The sequence below is a fragment of the Chiroxiphia lanceolata genome, chromosome 18, assembly GCF_009829145.1.
Source record: "Chiroxiphia lanceolata isolate bChiLan1 chromosome 18, bChiLan1.pri, whole genome shotgun sequence".
In the NCBI taxonomy this organism is placed as follows: domain Eukaryota; kingdom Metazoa; phylum Chordata; class Aves; order Passeriformes; family Pipridae; genus Chiroxiphia; species Chiroxiphia lanceolata.
This window is the reverse complement of record NC_045654.1, coordinates 14,953,249-14,979,514: the sequence shown is the minus strand read 5'-3', so window position 1 is coordinate 14,979,514 and position 26,266 is coordinate 14,953,249. Positions and strand designations below refer to the sequence as shown.

Below are 26,266 nucleotides of genomic sequence, written 5' to 3'. Positions count from 1 at the left end.
TTCTAAAAACTATGGAAAAATTACCTCAGGCACCTCTCATGGAAATGTTTGTGACAGCTGGCTGCTCTTTGATTTCAGCCACCTTGCACTGGTTTATCCAGCCTCTGTCCCCTTGACTCCAGGTGATACCACGATGGCAGCAAGCTGTGCATTAAAATACCTCCAGAGCTATCAAATTGCTGGCATGACTGTGGCTTCAAAATACTCAGGACCAGCCCCAGCACCTTGTCACCACACAGAGCTCTCCGCTCCGTTAAAGTTTTGTTGCCAGAGCTACAGCTCTACTCCCATCAAGTGCCTGTAGCAGGCAATTGGGAAATCTGTGAAAACACGGGCTGTGTGCCCGAGAGTCGCTTTTTGGTTTAATTGCAGCACAATCAGGAGGGTCCCGGGAAGGCTGAATTATCCCAGTAGCTCCCCGGGGTGTCAGCCCATTTTCCAGACAATTGCCCTAACTGGCAAATCCCCTTCAGGAGGTTTCTTCTGCTGCAATCTCCCAGGCAGCAGTACAGGCCGCAGAGTTTGACTGGTCCTGCAATATATGGCTTTTCATTCACACTCTGATTATGAGCTGCTGGAGGTACTGAGGATTCTTGTCTGCTGAGGGCCACAGCGTGACCCCATCAGTTTCTTTGAAAATCAATAGAAAAATGTTGGAGAATGCAAAGGAAGCAGGAATGGTCAAAATAAAGGCAAGTGACGTCCTGTAATGGCTGTAATGATTCTGAAATACGCAAGGTCACAGATAATCAGGAATCTAATTCTCCTTTGAAAGAATCTGTCAAGTTACTTCCCCTATCTCAAAAACAACTGCTGATTGATGTTATTTATGGGCTAACAAACTCATTGAAGGCAGTCTGAATGGATGTTGTATAGCTTTACTATCCAGGTAGAGTTAGGTGGCCTCAGCTATAGAAAATAAAAAAGCAGGTTTTCATTGTTATAGTAAAATAGTCTTGATAGGACGTGTTTCATGAAGTGCCAACACTGCTGCAAGTGGCAGCCACAATGGAGCAGTTCTGTTAATCAAACCCTCAACAGTTTAGGCTACAGAGATCTCGTTTGGTACCTTTGCTGTGCTGCAGTTGTTCAGAAGAGAAGTGGGGAGAAAAGACACAGGAATGATGGAACTGCCTTGGGACCAGAAGTGTGCAGAGAGGTCAGGGCTGGTGGAGAGGCTGAGCAGGCACTCATATGAGCATTACAGAAGGAACCAAAATTCAGGGGCTCTTTCAGGGGATGTTAAGCTCTGCAGGCTGCATCTAGTAGGATTTTGAAGCCACTTTGTACCAATGGAGACTGCAATGTGCTGCCAAGAGCTGCAAAACAGGACAGTTAGTAGCTAACACTTCCTCTCTACCATGTTTCTACCAGTTGGTTTTTGAGTTTGCTTCAAACTGTTAAGAGCAAGGGCAGCACTGGTGTCCTGTAGGAGAGAAGTAAAAAGTTTTATAATAAGCAATTGGGTCAGTTGAGAAGAGGGGCTCTTTTCCCTGGACTCTGTGTGTGCTTGCAGCTGGCAGTGAGGGAGCTATGGCATGGATCCAGATCCAAAGCAACTTCCAAACAGCAGAGATGCAAGGTGGATTTGGACTTCAGCACAACCATGGGTGTCAGCTCAAAATGTATAATGCAAAATTGACTCAGCTCAAAGACCAGGGCCACAACCAGGGAAAGAGCAACCATACAACTCACAGATTTTGGGATTAGGCTGGATGGTAGAGTGAGTCAGCAGAAGGAAGATGCTATATAAGCATCTCATGTAGGTATAATTTAAAATACACGGTAATCGTGAACTGCATTCTGAGAGGTTTCTTGTAATAAGGGGTCTTAGGGTTTGAGTTTTTTTTTTTAAAAGCTGATTCTTAATTTTTTTCATAGCTACTTCAACCTCAACAAGGTCCTAGACTTGAGGGGAGACAGGTGGTCCTTTCCAAAGAAAGAACAGCATAGCTACAGTTGTTTGGATCATTTTAACTTCAAAGATGTGGGATAAGGAAGGGCCATAAGAAAATGTGGTTGCAACAAGAAGGAGAGAACATGTGAAAATATGTGACGAGTGAGATATGAAACTAAGGCAAAGATGAGTTTTTGGCTGGCTCCACCTGGGTTCAGCTGGTGGAGCGCTCTCAGCACTTAGGATTCAATGCGATTCAAAGCAGAAATTCCAAGTTCCAAATACAATAAAACCTGTTGTTCAAAACTGAGTTATTTCTGCAAAGTGACAGTCAAGAATTTACCTCACCCCTAATTTACACAACTTGGACATTGAGAAAGTAGTGACATGAATAATGAGGTAGACAGTAAACACTGAAATGCTGTCTAAACCTCCATGTATAGTTATGAATTACAAATTATGTATTTCCTCACAACCAGGTATTATTTTTTGGCAAGGAGGTTGTTTATGGCATGCTATTTTGTTATCTAGTTTTGTATCATTTGAACAAGGACTTTGAAACTGCAAATATAGTCAATACCCAGTGCAGGCACAGCATGGCCAGAGCACAAGAGTCTGTTCCAACAGAGCAGTGCTGGGGTTCTGACAGGACAACTGGAGTTGGAACTACAACGTATATATGGGTCCTCCCAGAGGACACGGAGCAGATGTGAGCAACTCTACTTGACCCAGCTCAGCTGGGTAGTTTTCTGTCTGGTCTCAGTGCCAGCCTTGCCTAAGCCAGTGTAAGGGAGGGTGGGCAGCAGTAGCTGGTCTTCAGGATAGGAAATGAGAAGTTCCACAGGGCAGACCAGAACAAAGCCAGTTTTCTCAAGTGACACTCAACCACAGCTGGAGAGGCTTGTGCAGGTTGGGGAGCCAGCTCAGCTCTTGGGAGATTTGCATATCAGTGTCCCTGTGCCAGAGCCTTCCCTGGCAGCGCTGTGAGGATGAGCTCTCCCAGTGAAGCTGAGTTTGCTGATGGTTGATGATCTCAGGGCAAGCCCACACCGAAGTGATGAGGTTGCAACTCGTGTAGCTCTTTGTACTCAGATAGGCTCCCACGAGGGCTGCACTGCTCAGGTCTCAGCTACAAAGTTGCTGTTAATCTGCAGATGACCCCCTGAAGGCCTTTGAGGTCTGTGCCTCCTCCGGCCATGATCACAGGTCTGCAGCACAATTGCAAACACATGGGATATGACTTTCGAATGGTCACCATCATCTTGCCTTTGGGTTTCTTTCTGCTTTTTGTTTTTGCTATTGTAGACTGCACTGGGAGGGTCTGTGTTAGCCTATCTGGGTTATGGATTATTGTCAATACCAAAACCACTCTGGATTATACAACAATTGGTGCAAAATCAAACCTGAACAAAAGCATGTGGTTTGTTTCACCTACTTTATCCCTGTGGATCAACTCCCATTCACAGATTCCTTCTACATCTCTTCTTCAACTTAGGGTGGCCTTTGTGAGAAGAAACGCCGCATATGAAAAATGGGTGCATTGGTTATCAGTGAAGTTTTGCACTTTCCTTTGAACAAAAGGCTACTACTTAAGGGGAAAACAGTCAAGATTCAATGATAGGTCATGTGCCATGTGTGCGTGTCCCAGCAATACCCTGTTTCATCAGCATTTGCCCTCTTGTCTCCCTTTCATTACTCAAAGATTTTAAAAAAAATTCTAATAAGGGGCACAAGCATAACTTTCACTCCAGCACGAAACATTTCAAGTGCTGTTGTTGCTCTGCATGTGGTAGGCTCTATCTTCTTCCCAGCACTGAAGTTTTTGGAGCCCAGATTTGTAGTCAAGAGTTTAGGCACATTTTTGTGGCCTCATAGTTCCTATGCAGTTTTAAAAAAAAAAAAAATCCCAACTATTTTAATAATTTGATCTGCATTTTCATAATTTCTAATATCTGTGGCATCCTTCCAGATATGTTTCTGCCCGCCTGACCCTCCTGTCAATACTTATTAATTTCATGGCAATCTTTCAAGTGTGCTTGGAAACAAACAGGGAACAGTTACTCTAAGGTCAAGAATGAGCCCAGGGAAGTAAAACAGAAAGGATCTTGCTCTCTGCAATAGAGAGCATGGTATTTCTGTAGCTTTTTCTATCTTGCACTTGAAGTGGGTTTTATGCATACAGATCAGTAAAGCATCCCTGAAGAGGGAAGTTGCTACTTGAGCTCTGGAGGAGGCACCAAAGCATAAGTTACCAAAATGAATCAGTGAGTCAGTGGCAGTACGAGGAGGTCCAGGGCTCTAATCCTTGCACAAGATCTTCTAATGGAGAAGTGAAACATCATTGTCTTAATCAGGCTGAGGGATTTGACTACTTGAATAACCATCCACTGGAATAACCTGAGGGATAAATAGTGTTGAAAAACTTGTGACTCTACGGGCAGCAGGACCAGGGAGGAGATTGATGCGTCCTCAGTGTGCAAAGTGCTTCCCCAGAGCTGTAGCTTTCTTGATTTGATATGCTTACCAAGTCGATGTAAACCAAACCTTTTCTAATAATAGCGAGAAACAAACTTGGTTTTCTTTGTGAAAACCACAGGAGAGGCTGCTTGCCTGGGGGTTTTATTATTCTGCCCCATTTGCACAGCTGGAGAGCTGTGCTTACGGCCTTCAGCTCTTCAAAGGAAAAGTGAAGGCACACCAGCTAGAGCTGGGCAAAGTGAAGGGCAGGGTGTCAGTAGTCCTGGATGACAGAACTGTGAGCAACTGGTGTCTTGGGCAAACATGGCCTCTTCTCCCTGGAGTTTCTCCTCCTGATTGGAATGAGAAGCCTCCCAGACCCAGGTACTCGCTACAGGGGCGGTGGGGTCTGGCAAGACGATTTTTGGAGCCTCCTCTGTATGGTGAGAAGTGTTTCTAAAGACGGGGGCCAAGCCTGAGGTGGCCGTTTCACACAGTGAGAGAAGCCTCTGCGAGGAGGTGGCGGCGGGAGCGGGGGCTCCGCGTGGCTCCCCGGGCTGGCGCAGAGGGAGGGAGCCCCTTCCCGAAGAAAACGCGCTGCACGTCGGAGCGAAGCGAAGGTACGAGGTGCAGAGGCAGCGCTGCGCTGAGAGAGCGGCGGGAGCGATGACGGGAGCGGTGAACCCCCGTCCCCGCCGAGCGCGGCCGCGCCCCGGGACCGCGGGCGGCTCCTGCGGCGGCAGCGCCCTCCAGCGCCCGCCCGCGCTGCTCCGCCGGCCCCGCTCCCCGCACCGCCGGGACCGATGCAGCTGCGTGCCGGAGAACCAGGCTGCAGCCTCACTAGGGTGAGGCTTTTCAGGCTGTCGAGGTCTTTCCAAAGCACTTCCAAGCAGTTGTCGTGACCCACTGTCCCTGCAGAGTCCGCTCATGAGGCGGAGCTGGCGCATGTGGGTGTTCAGCAGTGGGATCTCTTCGGGCCGGGAAAGCCTCTTCTGTGTGGCCCCAAGGAACCAGCCACACACACGTCTGTACCAGCGCAGGGGTACACGGGGACTCAGAGTGACCGGAGTCCCTCGGCCACGTGTGGAAGAGACCTAGCTGCGTTTCCCTGGGTGAGCACAAGTTGGAATTTCGTGTTATGTCGTGGATTCAAAGAGGAAAGGAAGGTTGGGTTTTGTATAGGGCTTTTACTAGAGGAAATTAAAAAATACGTATCTGACATATCTGAAGACTCAGTTTTAACTTGCATCCTGATTGTTCCAGATGTTGTCCAGATGTCAAAAGGAACCAGGCATTGAACCAGCAGAACACATTTTTTTAAGATGTTCTAACTTCAGTATTGTCAAAGAATTAAAAGCCTTGGGTTTGTTTTAATTTTTCCTTTCATAATAACTTCAATATCTATTAATTGTCTACTAATCAAATTGAAGGTGAATTAGTTCCTTTTTATTCCAGACAGCATGAAGTTGATATACATCCTGATTCTGGCTGCTTCCTAATCCCTTCTCACTGGGTTTGTATGGTACTGAGCAGCTCTGGGAAAAGTGCTATAAACATTGGCAGCAACTGATGCACAACCACAGGGGTAAAAATAGAGACCTGAGTTCCTCTACAAAGTGGAGGATTAAAAATTAAGTGGAGGATTATAAAATACATCAGCTTGGGGCTTCCTTCTTTAGCTCTTCCCTTGACAGAAAGATTTTAGGATGTGTGGAAGGGTTGAAGGCTGCAGGAGAGGTTGGAAACTGTTCCAGTCCACTGGGCAAATTTCCTTAGCAGGGCTCAGCATTCCTGGGAAGTGACAACCAGGGCAAAGGGTCCCTCCAGGATCTGGGGAAAGGAGCTGCAGCCCCTGGAGCAGGACCTGGTTGAGGCAATCTTTGCCTCCTCCCAGGGAAAATGTGGGCTGAGGGAAGTGTGTGCTTCTTCCCTTCCCCTCCCCTCCCCTCCCCTCCCCTCCTCTCCCCTCCCCTCCCCTCCTCTCCCCTCCCCTCCCTCCTCTCCCCTCCCCTCCCCTTCCTTTCCCTTCCCTCTCCTCCTCTCACTTTCTGCCTAAGTGAGAAATCAATACTGAACTTAAATATAACGTGGAAAAAAAAAGTTTTTCAAGAATCATTCAAAAAATCAGTATTGTTTCCATTACCTCATCTGAGTGCAAGGGTACCAGGTGCTCCTAATACTTCAAGGGCAAATTCATTTTCACTGAAGGAGATGCTGTCAGTGTCAGAAATTGTAGTGTTTCATGTGTATGGGAACCGGAACCTGAGTGACGAACTGGGCACAGGTGCAGTCGCTTGAAGAAAGCAGACACAATTTGTGTGCGTGTTCTCTTAGAGAAGTTTGACGATACGTGGTTTGCGCATCTGCTTGGCTGAGGGAAGGGAGGCAGCCGTGCGCACCCGGCTGTACCGCGCGGGAAAAGCGCTTCCCGCGGCACAGCGCTGCGCGTGGGCTGTGGAAGGAAGGGATGGCCGTGCATTTTGCCCATGTTCTTGTGCCGGGTCCCGCATGTGCCACCAGCTCTGGCCGTGCCCAGCTCCGGGCTCAGAGCGGATCCAGGGGGTCGAGCCCCCCATCCCCACCCCGCGCCGCCAGAGGGCGCTAGAGTCAGGGGGGAGCGTGTGTGTGTATGGGGGGTGTATTGGGGGGTGTGTGTATGGGGGGTGTATTGGGGGGTGTATATGGGGGGTGTGTGTATGGGGGGTGTATATGGGGGGTGTGTGTATGGGGGGTGTATATGGGGGGTGTGTGTATGGGGGGTGTATATGGGGGGTGTGTGTATGGGGGGTGTATGGGGGGGGTATATGGGGGGTGTGTGTATGGGGGGTGTATTGGGGGGTGTATATGGGGGGTGTGTGTATGGGGGGTGTATTGGGGGGTGTATATGGGGGGTGTGTGTATGGGGGGTGTATATGGGGGGTGTGTGTATGGGGGGTGTATTGGGGGGTGTATATGGGGGGTGTGTGTATGGGGGGTGTATTGGGGGTGTGTGTATGGGGGGTGTATTGGGGGGTGTGTGTATGGGGGGTGTATTGGGGGTGTGTGTATGGGGGGTGTATTGGGGGGTGTGTGTATGGGGGGTGTATTGGGGGGTGTATATGGGGGGTGTGTGTATGGGGGGTGTATATGGGGGGGGTGTGTATGGGGGGTGTATTGGGGGGTGTGTATGGGGGGGGTGTGTATGGGGGGTGTATTGGGGGGGGTGTGTATGGGGGGTGTGTGTATGGGGGGTGTATTGGGGGGTGTGTGTATGGGGGGTGTATTGGGGGGTGTGTGTATGGGGGGTGTGTGTGTATGGGGGGTGTATATGGGGGGTGTGTGTATGGGGGGTGTATTGGGGGGTGTGTGTATGGGGGGTGTATTGGGGGGTGTATATGGGGGGTGTGTGTATGGGGGGTGTATATGGGGGGTGTGTGTATGGGGGGTGTATTGGGGGGTGTGTATGGGGGGGGGTGTGTGGGGGGTGTATTGGGGGGGTATATGGGGGGTGTGTGTATGGGGGGTGTATTGGGGGGTGTATATGGGGGGTGTGTGTATGGGGGGTGTATATGGGGGGTGTGTGTATGGGGGGTGTATTGGGGGGTGTATATGGGGGGTGTGTGTATGGGGGGTGTATGGGGGGGTGTGTGTATGGGGGGTGTATGGGGGGGTGTGTATTGGGCGGTGTATATGGGGGTGTGTGTGTGTGTGTGTGTGTGTGTGTATTGGGGGGTGTATATGGGGGTGTGTGGGGGTGTGTGGGGGTGTGTATGGGGGGTGTATATGGGGTGTGTGTGTATTGGGGGGTGTATATGGGGTGTGTGTGTGTGTGTGTGTATGGGGGGGTGTATTGGGGGGTGTATATGGGGGGGGTGGGGGGGGAGGGTGTGTGTGTATGGGGGAAGTGTGTGTGTATGAGGTGGGTGTGTGTGTATGGGGAGTGTGTGTGTGTATGGGGGGTGTATGGGGGTGTATGGGGGAGTGTGTGTGTATGGGGCGGTTGGTGTGTATGGGGGGGGTGTATGGGGGGAGTGTGTTTGTGTATAGGGAGTGTGTGTGTGTATGGGTGGGTGTGTGTATATGGGGGGGTGTATGGGGGGAGTGTGTGTGTGTATGGGGAGCGTGTGTGTATGGGGGGTGGGTGTATATGGGGGGTGAATGGGGGGAATGTGTGAATGGGGGGAGTGTGTGTGTGTATGGGGGTGTGTGTGTGTATGGGAGGGTGGGTGTGTATGAGGGGGTGTATATGAGGGGTGTGTGTGTGTATGGGGGGGTGGTGTGCGTATGGGTGGGTGGGTGTGTATATGGGTGGGTGGGTGTATATGGGGGGAGTGTGTGTGTGTGTTCACGTGTGTGTGTGTGTGTTCACGTGTGTGTTTGTGTTCACGTGTGTGTGTGTGTATGTGTGTGTATGTGTGCATGTGTGTCTCTGTATGTATACATGTGTCTATCTGTATATGCATGTGTATGTGTGTGTCCCTGTATGTATACATGTGTATGCAAGTATGTATGTGTGTGTGTGTATGTATACAGGTGTCTGTCTATATACGTGTATGTATGTGTCTGTATGTATACATGTGTCTCTCTGTATATGCATGTATGTGTCTGTGTCTGTATATATCCGTGTGTCTGTATGTATCTATGTCTGTCTATGTATCTGTGTGTATGTCTGTCTCTATGTATACATGTCTGTCTGTGTATGTGTACGTGTGTGTGTATGTGTGTGTGTGTATGTATCCTCTCCAACCATCCATAACGCTGCGGAAGCCTTTGAGAACACACGCAGGATCACTCTCGAGGAGAAAAGGCAACGCAGGAAGAACCGTGTCTTGCGGAATACACCATCTAAGGAGTCTTTCTGTTGTGCCTTTTGCAATCGGATATGTCTGTCACGTATTGGCCTCATAAGTCACCAACGTGCCTGTAACAAATGTGGATAAAGCCTTCCTAAATCTTCGTTCGCGAAGCTCAGCCATGATGATGTATGTATCCATATGTCTGTCTGTATCTGTATCTGTGTATGTGTGTGTATGTATCCATGTCTGTATCTGTCTTTGTGTGCGTGTATGTATCCATGTGTCTGTCTGTAGCCGTGTGTGTGTCCATGTGTCTGTCTGTAGCCGTGTGTGTCCATGTGTCTGTCTGTAGCCGTGTGTGTGTCCATGTGTCTGTCTGTAGCCGTGTGTGTGTCCATGTGTCTGTCTGTAGCCGTGTGTGTGTCCATGTGTCTGTCTGTAGCCGTGTGTGTGTCCATGTGTCTGCCTGTAGCCGTGTGTGTCCATGTGTCTGTCTGTAGCCGTGTGTGTGTCCATGTGTCTGTCTGTAGCCGTGTGTGTGTCCATGTGTCTGTCTGTAGCCGTGTGTGTGTCCATGTGTCTGTCTGTAGCCGTGTGTGTGTCCATGTGTCTGTCTGTAGCCGTGTGTGTGTCCATGTGTCTGCCTGTAGCCGTGTGTGTCCATGTGTCTGTCTGTAGCCGTGTGTGTGTCCATGTGTCTGCCTGTAGCCGTGTGTGTGTCCATGTGTCTGTCTGCACTTGTATCTGTGTGTGTTTATTCCTGTGTGTGCCGCGCCCGCCCGTGCCGCCGCGGACCCGCCCGCCCGCGCCTTCCGGCGCCGTGACCCGGCAGTGACGCGGACATGGCGGCGCGCTGAGGCGCGGAGCGGGCCGGGCCCGGGGCGGAGCGGGCGGTGGCTCCTTGGCCGCGCTCTGTTCTCAGAGTTCAGGTGGGAGCGAGTCCGGTCCCGCGAGTGCGGGTCTGTGGGTGCCCGCCCGCCGCGGTGTCCGCGCTGATGCTCTGTCCCCTCAGGCTCGGGAGCTGCCGCGTCCCCGGCCCGGCCCCGCGGCCCCGCGGGTCACCCAGCCCAAGATGAAGACCGTGCTGATGGTGGCGGAGAAGCCATCCCTGGCGCAGTCCATCGCCAAGATCCTCTCGAGAGGTAGGGCGGGTGCGGCTGTGCCCGTTGTTGTGCCGGCAGCAGCGGGAGCGTTCCGGAGGCACAGCCCCGCCGGGAGAGGTGTGGGAGCCGCCAGGAAGCGTCTGCGAGGGTTCCCAGGTTTGCTGTCCTTGCAGGGAGGTTAAGAATTACCCTGCTCAGCGACTTGGTTGTCTCAGGGCAGGTGCCACCTGGGACAGGTTGCAGTTCATAAAATGTGTCCCGTCACATTCTGTTTGTTTCTATAGGCTGATGCTTCAATGATAAAGGAAGGTGGTTTTGAAATATAGCTGTAGTGTGTGTTAGTGCATCTGGTTTCTGGAAAGTGCCAATCGAGTAGCAAGTTGCTGTTCTGAGATTTTTGAAGCGATAGTAAAAGTTTTGTAAATTACACGGAAAATAAAATTAGTTGATTATAACTGTGCCATCTAGGAAACTGTCTATATTTTTGTAAGGTTTCCTGGTGGGAGGGAAAAGATGGAGGAGATAGTTTAACTTGAAAATGAAATATACTTTAAAAAAGGCCTAAAGTGGTAGTTAACTGAAATAAAAACTTGATCCATAAGTAGAATTTTGTGATCAGGAACAAAGATCTAAGAAAAGGGGAATGTAAATTCACACAAAATAACTCATTTCAATAACTGTTTAATTTAAGCTCATTGGTATTTATGGTTTTATTTTCACAGGAAACATGTCCTCTCGCAAGGGACTGAATGGTGCCTGCTCTGTACATGAATACACAGGATCCTTTATTGGACAGAGTGCTCACTTCAAGATGACATCTGTGTGTGGTCACGTCATGACTTTGGATTTCATAGGTATTTGTTCATAAGATATTTTAACTGCTGCTAGTACCTTGTAGAGCTGTCAAGGATTCCTAATAGGAAAATACTGATTGTGGAAATAAATGAGAAAGGATTTTTGGGAGAGAAGGAGCAAGAAAAGGAGAACAAAAAGATTGCTTGTGGTCAGCAGTTCTATATTTTTGTTTCTAGTTCTCTTGCATGACTCAGTCATGTTACTTTTCTTTTCTGTGCCTGAATTACATCCCTGGAAAATGAGGGGAGATGAGGCTTAATTTGCCTATCTGGAAAAATGTTTTGGTACTTAGGATGAAAGATGATTAAAGAACGCAGACCCCAAAAGGATATTTTCTTAAGCATATTAGTGCATTACTGCAAAACAGAGATCTGGTAAGGATTATGCACAAAGAATCCTGTCACTAACCTGCTCTGAAACGTTGGACTAGTCATGTGACTGTTGTAGTTCTTCTAATTATAATTGCCTCAGAACTTTACTTACACAGTACTTTAAAGAAGTACAGTTTTGTGTAATTGCTGAGCAATATTGTTGACATTACTTGAGAGAAATGAAAATGAACAAATGCATTGATATGAGCAGATGGCACAGGGCACTTTAGGGCTGAGACATAACTGGCCATGTAATGAACAGTAAAACAGACTGCAGCGGTCATGTTATATGTATATATACATGATATATATGTATATATATATATATACAAGGAAATGCAGCCCTTCCCCTTGATCTATTGATTGTACAAGAGAAGGTGTTTTAATAGCCCATGTTAAAATTTCTGAAAGATGAACAGTATTTTTTTTCCTTCACATTTCATGTTTCTAAATGATAGATGCAATTCACAGAAAAAGCTAAGGGGACCCTTGATATGCCATAAAGCAAGATTTGTTAGGGTAGAAAATTTTCCATACAAATTTTGAGAGTCGAGTGTTTTGCAAAATAAAGTTGTTTGTTGTTTGTTTGTGTTTTTTTTAAATATGTCTTAATATACTTTTGCTTTTCAGGAAAATATAACAGCTGGGACAAGGTGGATCCAGCAGAACTTTTTAGCAAAGCTCCCACAGAAAAGAAAGAAGCTAATCCCAAACTGACCATGGTGAAGTTTTTACAGGTATTCTTTCTTCTGAGTAGTATTTCAGAAAGATCTTTTTCTATGTTCTTAAATTAGGATTTTCTCCCCTGCAAGGAGCAGGTTTTTGTCACAATTACATCTTTTTTTTATTTTGCTGGTTCTTATGCTGTCTGAAATCCTTGCCTTGTTAAATTCGCTTTGACCTTTGCCTTCTGAGTTGTTGGATTGTTGATATCCCGCCTTTCAGAACTGTAGCATTAGATGGATGTTTAGTTTCTAACAGCAAGTGCAAGGCAGAGCTTATAAATGCCTTCTTTAAAATAAGCGTGTTGGTTATTGTTCACCCTTCATACGTCCTGCTGAGAGGAAAGCAGGACTTTGGTTGCTTTTACAAAATAATATGTTGTCTGAAGGGCAAGTGTATGTGGTGAAAAAATTATTTCTGTCAGACAAATTTAGAGTTAGCAGTATCTTTATGAACTAGGAAGGTGTTTCTTCGGTTTGTTTGTGTGTTAGGGTTTTTTGGATTTTTTTTTTAATATCTGGAAATGAGGGCCCAGAAAGGAAAGGGGCTATGCCTGAGGCTGTGCATGCAGACTGGAGCTGTTTCAGGAGACTTCCACTGCTATAGAGCTATGCTGATTATTTTCAGAAAAGCATCTTATATGCAGTTTTCTGGTCCCATGGAGTACAGCTTGCTCCTCTCTTTGACCACTGTTTGGGTACTTACTATTACTTCTGGTTAATTCTTGCAATCCTTTTAGCACCGAGTAAATTGTCTCCAGTACTTCAAAACAGAGAGGGAAGGTGGGCTGTTTTTGTTGCTGAAGAACTCTGCTAGTTTTTTTCACAGGTGGAGGGAAGAGGCTGTGATTGTATTGTCTTGTGGTTGGATTGTGATAAAGAAGGAGAAAACATCTGTTTTGAAGTAAGATTTCTCTTTTTAAGACATATAATACCGTAATATATTTGTCTGTGACAATGCTATCAATGCATTGGTTTACAAGTATACAGTAAAATTCAAACTAAAGGCGTGGAGGGCCTTGGTGGAAAAACTCACGTGCTTTGAACTCTGTAAGATGTCAGTTAAAGAGTAAAAATCAATTTCAGAGATGTTGCTCATCTGAGATAACAGTCAGGTCTCCTAAATATTAGAACATTCCAGTGCTTTCAGAGTTGGTCTGTATTACACAGCTGGAGTAGTTATTTTTCTGTCCTTGTAAAACTTCATCTCTGTTATCTTTTGTTTATTAAGCAATTAGATGCTTTAGAGCACCTAGGCTGCTTTTAATTGTAGGCCTTCTGCAAGAATTTGGTCTCTGTATGTAAAAACATAGAACTAAAACTTTCTTAAGATTTTTTTTAACATCCTATTTCTGGAAGTCTACACGAAGAGTATTTGTTTGGGGTTTTTTGTTTTTGTTTAAAGAAGCACATTTTATCAAGTAATTCTTTTAAGTTCTTTATGTACCATTGTATCATTGCTTGGCCCTAGCAATATGTAGAATAAACCCAGAGAGAAAGTGGTACATGTTCATCAAAAAGTGCTGCAGCTGCACTGGTGAATGTCTTTGTACTTGGCCAACTATAGTGATTTGCTTCCAGCGGTTGCTGTATGGTAAATAAATCCTTCAGTTTTGGTAATCCTTAATGCACTTTTGAGTGCATGGACAAATACTGCTCTGGCTTATCAGTTGGTGTATTGACATGATATCTTGCTGAATTATGTAGTGTCATATAGGCAAATATTTTGTGGAGAGTGTTGGGTTTTTTGTTTCTTTAGAGAGAAAACCTGACTGAACCCTTTATCTTTTAAATACTTTTACTTTCATTAGGTTCTTGATGCTGTTCTTCCTGTCATGAACAAACCTCGTGGCACGGAAAGGTCGATTTACAGAGCTAAATTCAGCTCCATCACTGACACAGACATCTGCAATGCCATGAATCACTTGGGAGAACCCAATCGCAACGAGGCTCTGTCCGTGGATGCCCGTCAGGAGCTGGATCTGAGGATTGGCTGTGCATTCACAAGGTGACAGCACGGATCACAGATGGTTTTATGGGAGGCTAAGGAATGCTTCTGTCCACTCGTGGGTTAACCCCAGCTGGCAGCCAAGCCCCACACAGCCACTCACTGCTTCCACCCCAGTGGGGCAGTAGGAGAGAATCAGATGGTAGAAATGAGAAAACTCATGGGTAGAGAGTAAAGGCAGTTTAATAGGTAAGGCAAACGCTGCACACACAAGCAAAGCAAAATAAGACATGAATTCACCGCTGCCCATGGGCAGGCAGGTGTTCAGCCATCCCCAGGACACCCACAGTGGTGACTTGGGAAGACAAATTCCATCACTCTTAACATTCCCCCCCTTCCTCCTTCTTTCCCTGGCTTTATATGCTGAGCATGGTGTCATATGGTCTGGAATATCCCCTTGGTCAGTTGGGATCAGCTGTCCTGGCTGTGTCCTCTCCCAACTCGTTTTGCACCCCCAGTCTGCTCACTGGTGGGGTGGGGTGAGAGGTAGGAAAGGCCTTGACTCTGTGAGCCCTGCTCAGCAATAGTGAAAACATCCCTGAATTATCAACACTGTTGTCAGCACAAATCCAAAGCACAACCCTGTACCAGCCTCTAGGAAGAAGATTAACTCTACCCCAGCCTAACCCAGGACACCCCAGAATATGTCTCAGAACTCTAGTGGCTGATTCTGTTCAGCCCCAAACTGAACAATGTTATGCACAGACAAATAAAAAGAATGAAAAGATTGTGTGTGGACTTACCTGAACAAGGTAAAGTACTCTTGGCAAATGTGGTATGATTTTATGCTATAATGTTCTCTCACATTTCTTTGGGAATAAACAGGATTCAGTGAGGCAAAGTGATTGTGACTTAATTAGCTGTAAGAGATGGTGTTTCTCAGAATGCTTTTTTCCTAGTGCCTGAATGCTTTTATAGATTTCTCATATTTGTGTGTATATGTTAATGAAAAATTTTTCATGAGAATGAGGATATTAATATACTTGTTCCTAGTTTGGGGTTTTTTTTCTCCCCTCTCTTAGGTTTCAGACTAAATATTTTCAGGGGAAATATGGGAATTTAGACAGTTCCCTCATCTCCTTTGGGCCATGTCAGACCCCAACACTTGGATTCTGTGTTGAACGGCATGACAAAATCCAGTCATTTAAGCCTGAGACTTACTGGGTGTTACAAGCTAAAGTAAGTGTTACAGTACTTGTTTATATATGAGGACATATATTCTTACCAAAAAAATGTATTTGTATTTTCATTTCATTCATTCATAAATTTGAAGCTGCTGATGGGAATTCACAATGCCTATAGTTTACTTATGTGCTCTCGTTCTGTTCACGTGTCACCACTCTCAAGAACAGATTCCAGGATGTCAGTTTTGTATTAAAGTGGCTATTGTCTACTGCTTATAAGAATTCTTCAGTGCTGGTCGTCTAAGCTTAGATTCAGCCAAAAAGACTACTTAAAATGGTTTTCTTTTGTTCCCTGGGGTCCTTGGACTGACTGTTGTTAATCTGAATTCAGGAATTAATTAGGCTGCGAACAAACATTGGCATTACTGAGTGTTAGAATTTTAAAGCAAATAAAATGCTCATTGTGTTAACTGGCAGTTGAATCCTCAGTACTTTGGCAGCTTAGAGCAGTTTTACAGTCTCGCTGCTGTCCAAGCTCTGAGAGCAAACCAACAGCTTGTGATCACAGGGATTTTTTAAACAAATAAGGGATGCATGGTAAGAAGTTGTCATTTTTAGATTTTAAAGGTAAAAAAAAAAAAGATGAAATTGGGTGTCTACTGTCATCTCTTCTGATGTGTCTCGTGTCATGCTAGGAAATGCTTGGTGCCTGTTTTCAGGGAATTTTGTGCTCTCTTGTATTGGTTGCTTCATATTAATTTTTGTATATGGGACTTAAAACATGACCTAGTTACAGTTTAATACAAATGATTGATTTTGCTAAATCAAAATGGTAAACTTTGAATTTCTGCCCACTTCAGCCTTTACTGTTCTCTCTAAACAAGGACAGTATTTTAGTTCACTGCAGGAATAGTTACAGTCACTCTCCGGCCCCCAGAACTTGAAGTGCTCCACCTTTCTCAAAAGCCCCTGTGAAAAGGAGCAGAACTGTGTGTTTGAATCACTTGTTGTAGTGTGAGTTTGTCCTAAATTTGTCCTAACAAATCCTCTATGTCCTAGGATTTGCTTGCTGGGTTATTGTGGAGAATATGCATTCTCACACTTCCAGTAGTAGAGTTGGTGAGAATTGATTCTTTTTTTGTCCAATAGGTGAACCCTGAAAAAGAAAGTTCTCTCACTTTAGATTGGGATAGAGTGAGAGTGTTTGATCGTGAAGTTGCTCAAATGTTCCTGAATATAACAAAGATGTCAAAAGAAGCAAGGGTAAGAATATTTACCAAGTGTCAGTAGACCCATATTTCACATTAATATTTCATTTGCTGCATATTGGGGTTTTTGTTTGTCTTTGTTACAGAGTGCAGAGTATATGTATCTTGTTTTTTACTTTGTTCAGCTTTGTGTAAATGAGAATAAAAAGCAAGAGATTTTTTTATTGTAGTTCATGTGCTGATGTGGTCATCAGCAGAAGCCTCTTCTTAATACTGACTTTAGAAGTGATCATCACTCCTGATAGGAACTCTTCATTACTAAACCTGCTAGGAAATACTGTTCAGATCTCTCCAAGCCGACCTCTTATTTCCCATGAGACACTGTACAAATCAGAGTTTAATTATGTGTAGGGTAATATTCCTGCAGTTAAATTTTTAATCATGTGTATGGTACAATCTTTATAGCCAATTAACTTATAGCTCTGCTCTATTCAATATTTGTTTGACAGTATGTTTGGATTTCAGTGCTTTTAGACATCGAGGTTCAAAGACTGCTTGGAGCTTTTAAAAATCTGGATCCTTATAGTTAGGGCCATGAGCACTAAGTCCTTGTAGCCCTGAAAGTATGTGCTGCTGAGGTAAATGGGAAGTAAAGACAGCAATAAGCTGCCTTGCTGCATTCCCAGTTATAGACCTGATCTAGTCTTTAGTACAAAGGATCTTTAGGACTTTAACTTTGGAACTTGGTAAAATTATCTCCAGTCAGATTTTCTAAAGTAAAAATATATTAGTGGCTACTGTTTTAAGAAAACAAGGCAGATACAAGAGTAGACAATGGTAGGTATGATACGTGTTTATAGTCATGATTGATATCATACATTTACCAGTTAGGAAACTTCAGAACTTTTACTGGGAAAATGCTGTTTTCTAGGTAGAATCTGTGAGTAAAAAAGAGAAGTTGAAGCAGAGACCACTGGCTCTGAACACGGTAGAAATGCTACGAGTGGCCAGTGCTGCTTTAGGTATGTGCAAAAGTTCAGATTTTCACACTGTTTTAAAGCAAAATATTTTGGCTTCGCAAATGAAATAATCAAGGACATATCAAATGTAGTTTGATACTTTTCTCTCCTTATAATAGATCATTTAGATCGTTATAGATCAGTTCTGGGCCCTCAGTTCAGGAAGGACATTGAGGGGCTGGAGCAGGTCCAGAGGAGAGCAACGAGGCTGGTGAAGGGACTGGAGCACAAGTGCTGTGAGGAGAGGCTGAGGGAGCTGGGGCTGTTCAGCCTGGAGAAGAGGAGGCTCAGGGGAGACCTCCTCACTCTCTGCAACTCCCTGACAGGAGGGGGGAGCCAGGTGGGGGTTGGTCTCTTCTCCCAGGCACCTGTCAGTAAGACAAGAGGGCATGGTCTTAAGCTGTGCCAGGGGAGGTTTAGGTTCGGTATTAGGAGGAAATTCTTTCCAGAGAGGGTAATCAGGCATTGGAATGGGCTGCCCAGGGAAGTGGTGGATTCTCCATCCCTGGAGGTTTTTAAGATAAGACTGGATGTGGCATCAGTGCCATGGGCTGGGAACCACAGCGGTAGTGGATCAAGGATTGGACTTGATGATCTCAGAGGTCCTTTCCAACCCAGCTGATTCTATGATTCTTTGATTTTGGGAGAAGGATCAAGTTTAGAAAGCTTGACAAAAGTGAAACGTTTGGGAAGATCAAGGTGACAGAATACAGAAAGAACAAACTGTGATTTTTTTGGGTGCTTGGATAAGGTATATTTTAAGATGCAGCAAACCATAATCACAGTGAATGTGTAGATGATTTTTGTTTTGTCCTATCCCATCTTAGGAATGGGTCCACAACATGCCATGCAAATAGCAGAGCGTCTTTATACTCAGGGTTATATTAGCTACCCTCGAACAGAAACCACCCATTATCCAGAAAACTTTGACTTGAAAGGATGTCTGAGACAACAAGCCAGTAATCCTTACTGGGCAGAAACTGTGAGTACATGAAGCAAAACCTGTACTAGCATCATTCGCTAGTGTGTGTTTAGAATAGATCTTGTTTGGTGTATTAAAACCTGTAGGCCTTCGGAAATTATAAATATCTCTAATTGCCTTTGTTTATGGATGTTGTATTGTTATGGATTGGATCTGAGTAAGCAATTTCTTCACCCAGGTAAATGCATTGCTATCAGAAGGCATTAATCATCCAAGGAAAGGCCATGATGCAGGAGACCATCCTCCCATCACCCCAATGAGAGCTGCAACAGAAGCAGAATTAGGTACAGGCAAATTCAGTCGTGTTGGGACACTGTGTGAAGAAATTAGTTCCTTGAGGTGTAGGTGCCAGTTTGAAACTCACTGAGTTTCAACAGAAAATAAAATTCTTTGAATGGCAGGAAATGAAGAGAGAGCAAACTTGATCCTCAGTAAAACTTCTGGTGACAGTGAAGTTCAGAGCTGCTCTGCTCTTTGATAGTTGATTCTCAGGACTGTAGCATTGCTAAGAAAAAAACAACTTAATGCCTACTTTTCTAGGAGAAATTTGCCCCAGAATAGTAGCTTCCAAGTACTGAAACATTACTATATTTTTGTGCTTGTAAGCCAAACTTCAACTGCATTTTAATTTAGTCTATATGGTTTCTGGGTTTTATATTAAAATATAACATTTGACTTTTTGTACACTGTGCTCCCTCAAAAGAGGACTTTAAGGTTCTAAGGAAGTGTAGTGAATGGATTGTATTGTTTATTAAGAATAGCTAGGATGGTTGTAGAAAACTGATACCTATGGTGAAATTATCTCTGATAAAAAATAAATGCTTTAAAATTTTAAGTAATGGTATAGGCTACTGAATGGCCATTTTTCTTTAAACACAGCAAGACAAAATATGCAAAGCCCAGGACTAAGAACTAGGAGTTGTTCATAGCAGTGTAACCTTTGAAATATTCCGCTTCCTATATGTAGATTGTGAATAATGAAACTTTGTTTTGCAAATTAATGTGTATTAGTGTTAATAAGTATTATTTTAGAGTGATCTCTTTAAGCTGCCCAGAGTGGCAGTTGCCACCAGAATCACGTTTTATGGTTTACATTATAATGTGGTCTCCAGGGGCACTAAGCAGTAGATAATTTTGGTTTTGTTCATATGTCTTTATTTTAGCAAGAATAGAAAAGTCTTTCCTACTTTGCCCTCTCATTCAAACACATTGCAAAACTGGGAGAGGGGCTGGCTAAATTGGCAATTCTTCTGCAAGTGCATCTGCAGCTCCTGTCTGTGGCATAGGCAGGAAATTTTAAAGGGGAACTGGACAGACTTTTGAATGTTACTTTCTTTTAGCTGCCAGTTTTTCCTGTGATACCTGTGGGAAACTGGTACTTTTTAGAGTAGATTTTGTATGAATCAGCAGGACTGGAGTTCCATGGCTGAGGTGTTGTAATCTCCAGGTGGAGACGGGTGGCGGCTCTACGAGTACATAACTCGGCACTTCATTGCCACTGTCAGTGCTGACTGCAAGTACCTGCAAACCACCATTGCCTTCAGTATTGGCCCTGAACGATTCACCTGTGTTGGAAAGGTGGTAACTTCACCAGGTAAAACTTATCAGGAGTAAGTAGTTGGCTACAGATTTAATTTTTTTTCCCATTGATACACTGAAGGTATATAAAAGTGAAGCATTGGGGACAAGTGCAATTTTGAAGACATTTTTTGGTCTGTCAAAACCAGAGACCAAATCTTGTCTTCATTTCCATACTGCAATTATGATAGGAAAAGTCTTATTTTTCATGTAGTAGTCTCAAAGATTTAATGCCACGTTTGCCAGTGTGAAGACCAGCCTTTTTGCAGACAGTAAATGCCTTGTGGGAGATAAATTACACAAAGGCAGATTTTTTTCTTGGGCCTCTATAAAAAGAATGTAGTACTGAGATTTTTATGGTAAACTGGCCTAATAGTCCTTATTGCATTAATATGACTTCCTGTCTGTATTTCCTTTTTAAGAAACTCTTCCCATCATTCTGGCACTGTGCTTTCATTCATATAAACTATTTGCTTTTTTCAGTCATCAGCCTGATTGAAGTCACGCAAAAAATATATCTGATGTGGTGTAGTGAGAGATACTGTCTTGAGATTCTGTATTTCCTCAGCATTCCTGGCCTCACATATTTTCTGCTTGGTATGGCAGACACGTCATAACTTTGATCTGTAAAATGCAGCCCATGTTAAAACTAGAAACATATACCTTGACTTTCTGAAAGCTGTGGAGATAAGCTCTCATTGCTTGTTTCTGTCTTTCTTTACCTCCAGGGTTCACAGAAATTATGCCGTGGCACAGCATCCCATTAGAAGAGAGCCTTCCCTGCTGTGAGAAAGGAGATCTTTTTCCAATTGGTGAAATGAAGCTGCTGGAAAAGCAAACCAGTCCCCCTGATTACCTGACAGAAGCAGAACTGATCACTCTGATGGAAAAGCATGGCATTGGTAGGAACTTCTTGAACTTACATTATCCTGTAATACATCCACCAAGAGTGCAAAGAGTCACAATTGCTCGTCTGCACCCTCTCTGTCAGTAATGACACCTCAGCATGCATTTGGGTAGATGCAGTGATAATCTCTTCCCCTTCAAACCACAGTGCCTGTAGCTCCTCTCAGCAGATGGTAGATTGTTTCTTCCCCCACACTCCTTTCCCTTTCTTATCCTTATTTTCAGTAGTTTCTGGCCAAAGATTTCCTGTGAAAGCAATATCCTTTCATAACAAATCCTTGTCACTTCTCTGTCTGAAAGAGCTGATGTGTGGAAGGAAGCACCTCCCCATTCTTAAGAATGATTTCTTGTCTTTACAGCTTGCTTCAGCTTTTTTGTCTTCAGTAATCCTTCTATATCTTATTATGTGATTTACCACAATGCTACTTTTCTTTATCAATCTGACTTGTTTCCTTTGAGGTATTTTTATAAAGTTTGTCCAGTTAGAGCAAACATAGCCTCTTACTCCACCGTGTTTTTCCAGAATAAATGATTGTGAGAATAAGTGTCTTCCCAATAGTAATTCCTTGGAAGAAATGAAAGGATTAAGGTTAAGACATATGTTTCAGACTTCTAAGAACTGCAAAGGAACATCAGAGTTACTGGAGAGAGAGTAGCTATACACTGGAAGTTGGGTAACAGTAAGAGGGTATCTGAATTTTACTTAGGAGTCCTACAATTTGACATTAAACTGGAGAAGTCAGAAGTGAGTAATTTGATGACAACTCTGTTTTGTTCAAGATGGATCTTTTGTTTTCCTTTGTGTGCCAGGAACTGATGCCAGTATTCCAGTCCACATTAACAACATTTGCCAGCGAAACTATGTCACAGTGGAGAGTGGTCGGAGACTAAAGCCTACAAACCTTGGCATTGTTCTGGTTCATGGTTATTACAAAATAGGTCAGTTAAATACTCTTCCCTTTCCATTCTCTTGCCTTCTTTTCCCTTCACTATCTCAAGGGCTGTTGTCATTGTGTAAGTAGCATTTCTGTCTCAAAATGGTGTATCCAGGAAAGTATTACTAACCAAAGACAATAATAATTAAAACTTGTGTGTTTATTTTGATGACAGTTTCCTACCTCCGTTTTTAACCTTGCATTGCTGCTGTCTCTGGTTTTCTGTTAGATGCAGAATTGGTTCTCCCTACGATCCGCAGTGCTGTAGAGAAGCAACTCAACTTAATAGCTCTGGGTAAAGCAAATTATCATCAGGTCCTGGAGCACACCCTTGACATTTTCAAAAGGAAATTTCACTATTTTGTGGATTCTATTGCAGGTAAAACTTTTTACATGCAGAGTTCCCTACAATTATTTAATTGTTGCATAGAAAATACTTATATATTAGGTTCCTTTCAAAGTTTTAGACTTTCTGAAAAGTCCTACCAGGACTGGAAGTTTCAAAGTAAGTTGCTCTTCAAAGGGAAATGGACTGAATCCTGTCTCCAAAACTCTACTGCAGATTTATTTTGTGTCTGTGTAGTGGTGAGTTTTTGAAAACTTGAGGCTAACTGAACCTAGGGTTTGTGCAAGCTCAGTGCAAAACGCAGTGTATTTAAAATGTCTTTGTAAACAAGGAAGGGCATTGTGAATAAAATACTTTAATTCTAACTTCTTGACAGGTCTCGTAGATGATTTTGTTCAGGTTTCCTCTTAAGAATTAGAATTCTAACATAAATGGGATTATTTCTTTTGCAGGTATGGATGAACTGATGGAAGTTTCTTTTTCACCCTTGGCTGCCACGGGAAAACCCCTTTCCCGCTGTGGTAAATGCCATCGTTTCATGAAGTATATTCAGGTAAGTTTACTTCATACTTTGAATTTCACTTGCTGGGGGCGGGGCATTGAGTAGAAACTCCTTTTCTATTATTGAATTTGGGTCAAAATGTTGTTCTCAAAGCACATTTCTGAAACAAAATGCCTGATGGAGTTTTTCCATGGGGAACAAATCAGAAAGCAGCTCCAGCTGGATGTACTGCAAGTTGTAAACACTATTGACCCTGCAGTTATTCAGAAGACTTGTGTTCTGTTTCCAGGCCAAGCCGAGTCGCCTGCACTGCTCCCACTGTGATGACACCTACAGTCTCCCACAGAACGGTACCATTAAACTCTATAAGGAGCTGCGTTGTCCCCTAGATGACTTTGAGCTGGTGCTGTGGTCATCTGGATCCAGAGGAAAGAGCTATCCACTGTGTCCATACTGTTACAACCATCCTCCTTTCAGGGACATGAAAAAAGGTAGGAATTCTGTAAACATGCAGATGTCACCCACACTTGAAATAAGTCAGGTACAGTCCCTACAATGTGCTTTTTAGGAGTTCTAAAATCAGCGTTTCTTAGTAAAGTGCTGTTCAAATTAGATTCTGAACACCTAAAATTCACGTCAAACTTAACAAAATTTACTAGTTAATTAATTTTTTACAATTTTTTTCTTTATAAAAGAAGTAAGAAATGAATTTACCTGCATGCACTGTAGGTGACCTTCAGAGCACTCAGCATGCAGTGAAAGACACTGAGATTCTGACACCTTGCAAATTGGAGTAGGCTTGGGTAGGACTTTAGATGAAGACCAGGTCTTGAGAATGTTATGATACTGAGTTAAATGATGTGTCAAAAGCTGTTGAAGGATATAAGAAGGGGTTAAAGTTATAGTTACTTTGGTGGCTGTGAGACAAAAAGTTACTTAAAGTACTGCATTGAAGCTCTGAGTAACAGGAGCTTTTCGGCATATATTTTATTATCATCTTTTAATTAAAAATGTCTTGGACTACCAGTGAGTAGTTCAAATATAAAGTGGTAGTTAGCTAGAAGCCATGCATTTAATTGAAGATGTAATTAGTTTTCACTAATTTCATCACTCGTGTCTAAACTGCCTGTAGTGTACGGTGACAGTATCTGGCAACTCTGAAAGTCATTATAGAGAAATTTTTGAAAAAGGGATTATTCTGAATGTGTGAAGAGGCAAGTTGCTATTTTGGGAACAGTTTCATTCTTTAGTGATTTTGAAAACATATAATATACTAAGTTTTTTGACTTCTGTGTCTCGCTTCCTCCAAACTGTGTAGTGTGAGTAGTGCAATGGGTTCCCTGTAGTATGGTTTTACTCTTCTCCTGCTAGGAATGGGCTGTAATGAATGCACCCACCCCACATGCCAGCATTCCCTTAGCATGCTCGGAATTGGGCAGTGCGTTGAGTGTGAGAATGGGGTCCTGGTGCTGGACTCGACGTCGGGGCCCAAGTGGAAGATGGCCTGCAACAAGTGCAACGTCGTCGTGCACTTCTTTGAGAACGCCCACAAGGTGCGGGTGTCGCCGGAGACCTGCGACCTGTGTGAGGCTGGGCTCGTGGACGTGGATTTTAACAAAGCCAAATCTCCTCTACCCGGTGATGAGACCCAGCACTCCGGCTGCGTGTTCTGTGACCCTGTGTTCCAAGATCTGGTGGAGCTGAAACATGCGGCCATGAGGCACCCCATGCACCGAGGGGGACAAGGGAAAAGGCAAGGGCGGGGAAGGGGGAAAAGCCGGAGACCTGGAGGAAGGGTCAACCCAAAGAAACCCAGGGACAAAATGGCAGCTCTGGCTGCTTACTTTGTGTAATGGCCACACAACAGTAAAATAAACTTCATACAAAAATTTGTTTCTCTTGGAGTTCATTTTTAAAGTATTTTTAATCTTCACTGCTTTCCTGTTCTTAGAACAGTTAAAACACCATAAGTTGTTGTATGCCTTGATTTAATCATAAAACAAATTTTTCTGGATGATCCATTAGTAACTGAGTAAACCTTTAAGCTTTTGGTTGGGATTCATTTATAAAAGAGAGCTCACAAACAGTAGGGACACTCAAGGAGTCTACATGGACTGTTACCTGTGGCTGATAGAAAGGAAATGAAATTTCTCTCTTCTGTCATTTCTGGTGCCTTTGTCAGCGATACAAGTGCCAGGAATATAAGAACTGATTAAGATGAGTGTTATGCTGCTGTAGTCTTTAAGTGTGGCATGAGACTTGCTTCATCTGACTTTGAGTCTTCAAAAATAATAAATGACTAGTAGTTGTCAGATTTTTAAATTACATCTGCAATAGCAAGAGCACTACTTCAAATCTGTCACTCTGCTTCATAAGTGAATGATGCTGAGACCTGCAAGATGGAAATTATAAATGTGAAAGTGAATATCTGCCTTGAGCAGCGATTCCCAACTTATGACCTATGCAGCCAAGTTAGTATCTTCTGGTCAATGGGGCCCAGTTAAGTGAGATCTTCTGCTGCTGGAGGACAGATTGAGTACCCCTGCACTTCTTTTCCTCTGTGGTCACACAGCAGATCATACCTGATGAAATACAGCTTGTACTGTCTGTTCCCCAAATTATCATTTCAGTGTTGGCTAGTTCTGTTATTAAAAGGAGGGTATCCTCATGGTTTTGTGTGGAGCTGTATGTAACCACTGTGACACTGGGTACAACATTGCAAAATCTAATTGTACAAATATATAATACTCTCTCCTTTCCTTCCATGTGCACATGGCTGAGCATGTCTGGTTGTCTGGTCAAGTACAGTTTGTGTCACCTGATCCCCAAAACAGTGTCAGTACTACTTGTGTTTGGATGAGAGTTCAGAGGCTGCTGCATTTGAGCACAGAATGTGCAGAGCAACCTGACACAGGATTTACTGGCAACAGAGAGGACAGACCCTACAAAGGTAATGTACAACTCTACTGTGTGTGCATTAACTGAACCAGAGAACACAGCCCAAACTCCACAGCCCCAAGCCTGTTCCTCTGATCAAATGTTTATGCAGTTACAGCTCAAACATGAACTATGTTTTAATAGTGTTGCTTAAAAGATCCAGCCATAGGTAAAAGTTTTTTTCAGTAGTTTGATATTTTGGTTTTGGTGGATTTTTTAGTTCTTTCTGGTAAAAAACAGTCTTTCCATGTCCTTTAGCCTGGAGCAAATAGCTTCTTTTTAGAAAGAAGCACACCTTTAAAAAATCATCTTGCTGTAGTGCCTTAGAGTCATAGCCTAAACTCTAATGGCTTTCAGGCTGCTTGTACTGATTCAGTTCAAATCCTCTTATTTCCTGTAGTCTGGTCTGGTACACCAGGCTACTGCTCCGAATGTCCCTGTGTGCCCAGCTTGCTGCTGCTGCTGGGAGCTGTCTGTCAGCTGGGATTTCTGTGGTGCTTGGAGATGGTCCTGGAAGTGTGGGGAACCTGTCATTAGTCAT

At 44.0% G+C, this 26,266-nt stretch overlaps 1 protein-coding gene across 3 annotated transcripts in view; it reads left to right on the top strand.

Moving 5' to 3' along the window:
• TOP3B (DNA topoisomerase III beta) overlaps positions 1 to 24,677 on the top strand; it is a 92,816-nt gene extending 68,139 nt beyond the window's left edge. The window contains exons 1-18 of one of the 3 annotated variants that reach the window (XM_032705613.1): positions 10,027 to 10,058; positions 10,142 to 10,271; positions 10,955 to 11,086; positions 12,089 to 12,195; positions 13,010 to 13,084; positions 13,992 to 14,188; positions 15,211 to 15,367; positions 16,462 to 16,575; positions 17,452 to 17,542; positions 18,367 to 18,521; positions 18,700 to 18,805; positions 19,969 to 20,115; positions 20,828 to 21,001; positions 21,816 to 21,944; positions 22,170 to 22,319; positions 22,739 to 22,839; positions 23,078 to 23,279; positions 24,160 to 24,677. In XM_032705613.1, the coding sequence (XP_032561504.1) occupies positions 10,202 to 10,271; positions 10,955 to 11,086; positions 12,089 to 12,195; positions 13,010 to 13,084; positions 13,992 to 14,188; positions 15,211 to 15,367; positions 16,462 to 16,575; positions 17,452 to 17,542; positions 18,367 to 18,521; positions 18,700 to 18,805; positions 19,969 to 20,115; positions 20,828 to 21,001; positions 21,816 to 21,944; positions 22,170 to 22,319; positions 22,739 to 22,839; positions 23,078 to 23,279; positions 24,160 to 24,641 (2,589 nt within the window). In that variant the 5' untranslated portion in view covers positions 10,027 to 10,058; positions 10,142 to 10,201 and the 3' untranslated portion in view covers positions 24,642 to 24,677. Of the gene's footprint in view, positions 1 to 10,026; positions 10,059 to 10,141; positions 10,272 to 10,954; positions 11,087 to 12,088; positions 12,196 to 13,009; positions 13,085 to 13,991; positions 14,189 to 15,210; positions 15,368 to 16,461; positions 16,576 to 17,451; positions 17,543 to 18,366; positions 18,522 to 18,699; positions 18,806 to 19,968; positions 20,116 to 20,827; positions 21,002 to 21,815; positions 21,945 to 22,169; positions 22,320 to 22,738; positions 22,840 to 23,077; positions 23,280 to 24,159 lie in introns of those variants that run through there. The other 2 variants (XM_032705611.1, XM_032705612.1) reach the window with 2 other exon arrangements.
• Positions 24,678 to 26,266: the final 1,589 nt, after the last annotated feature.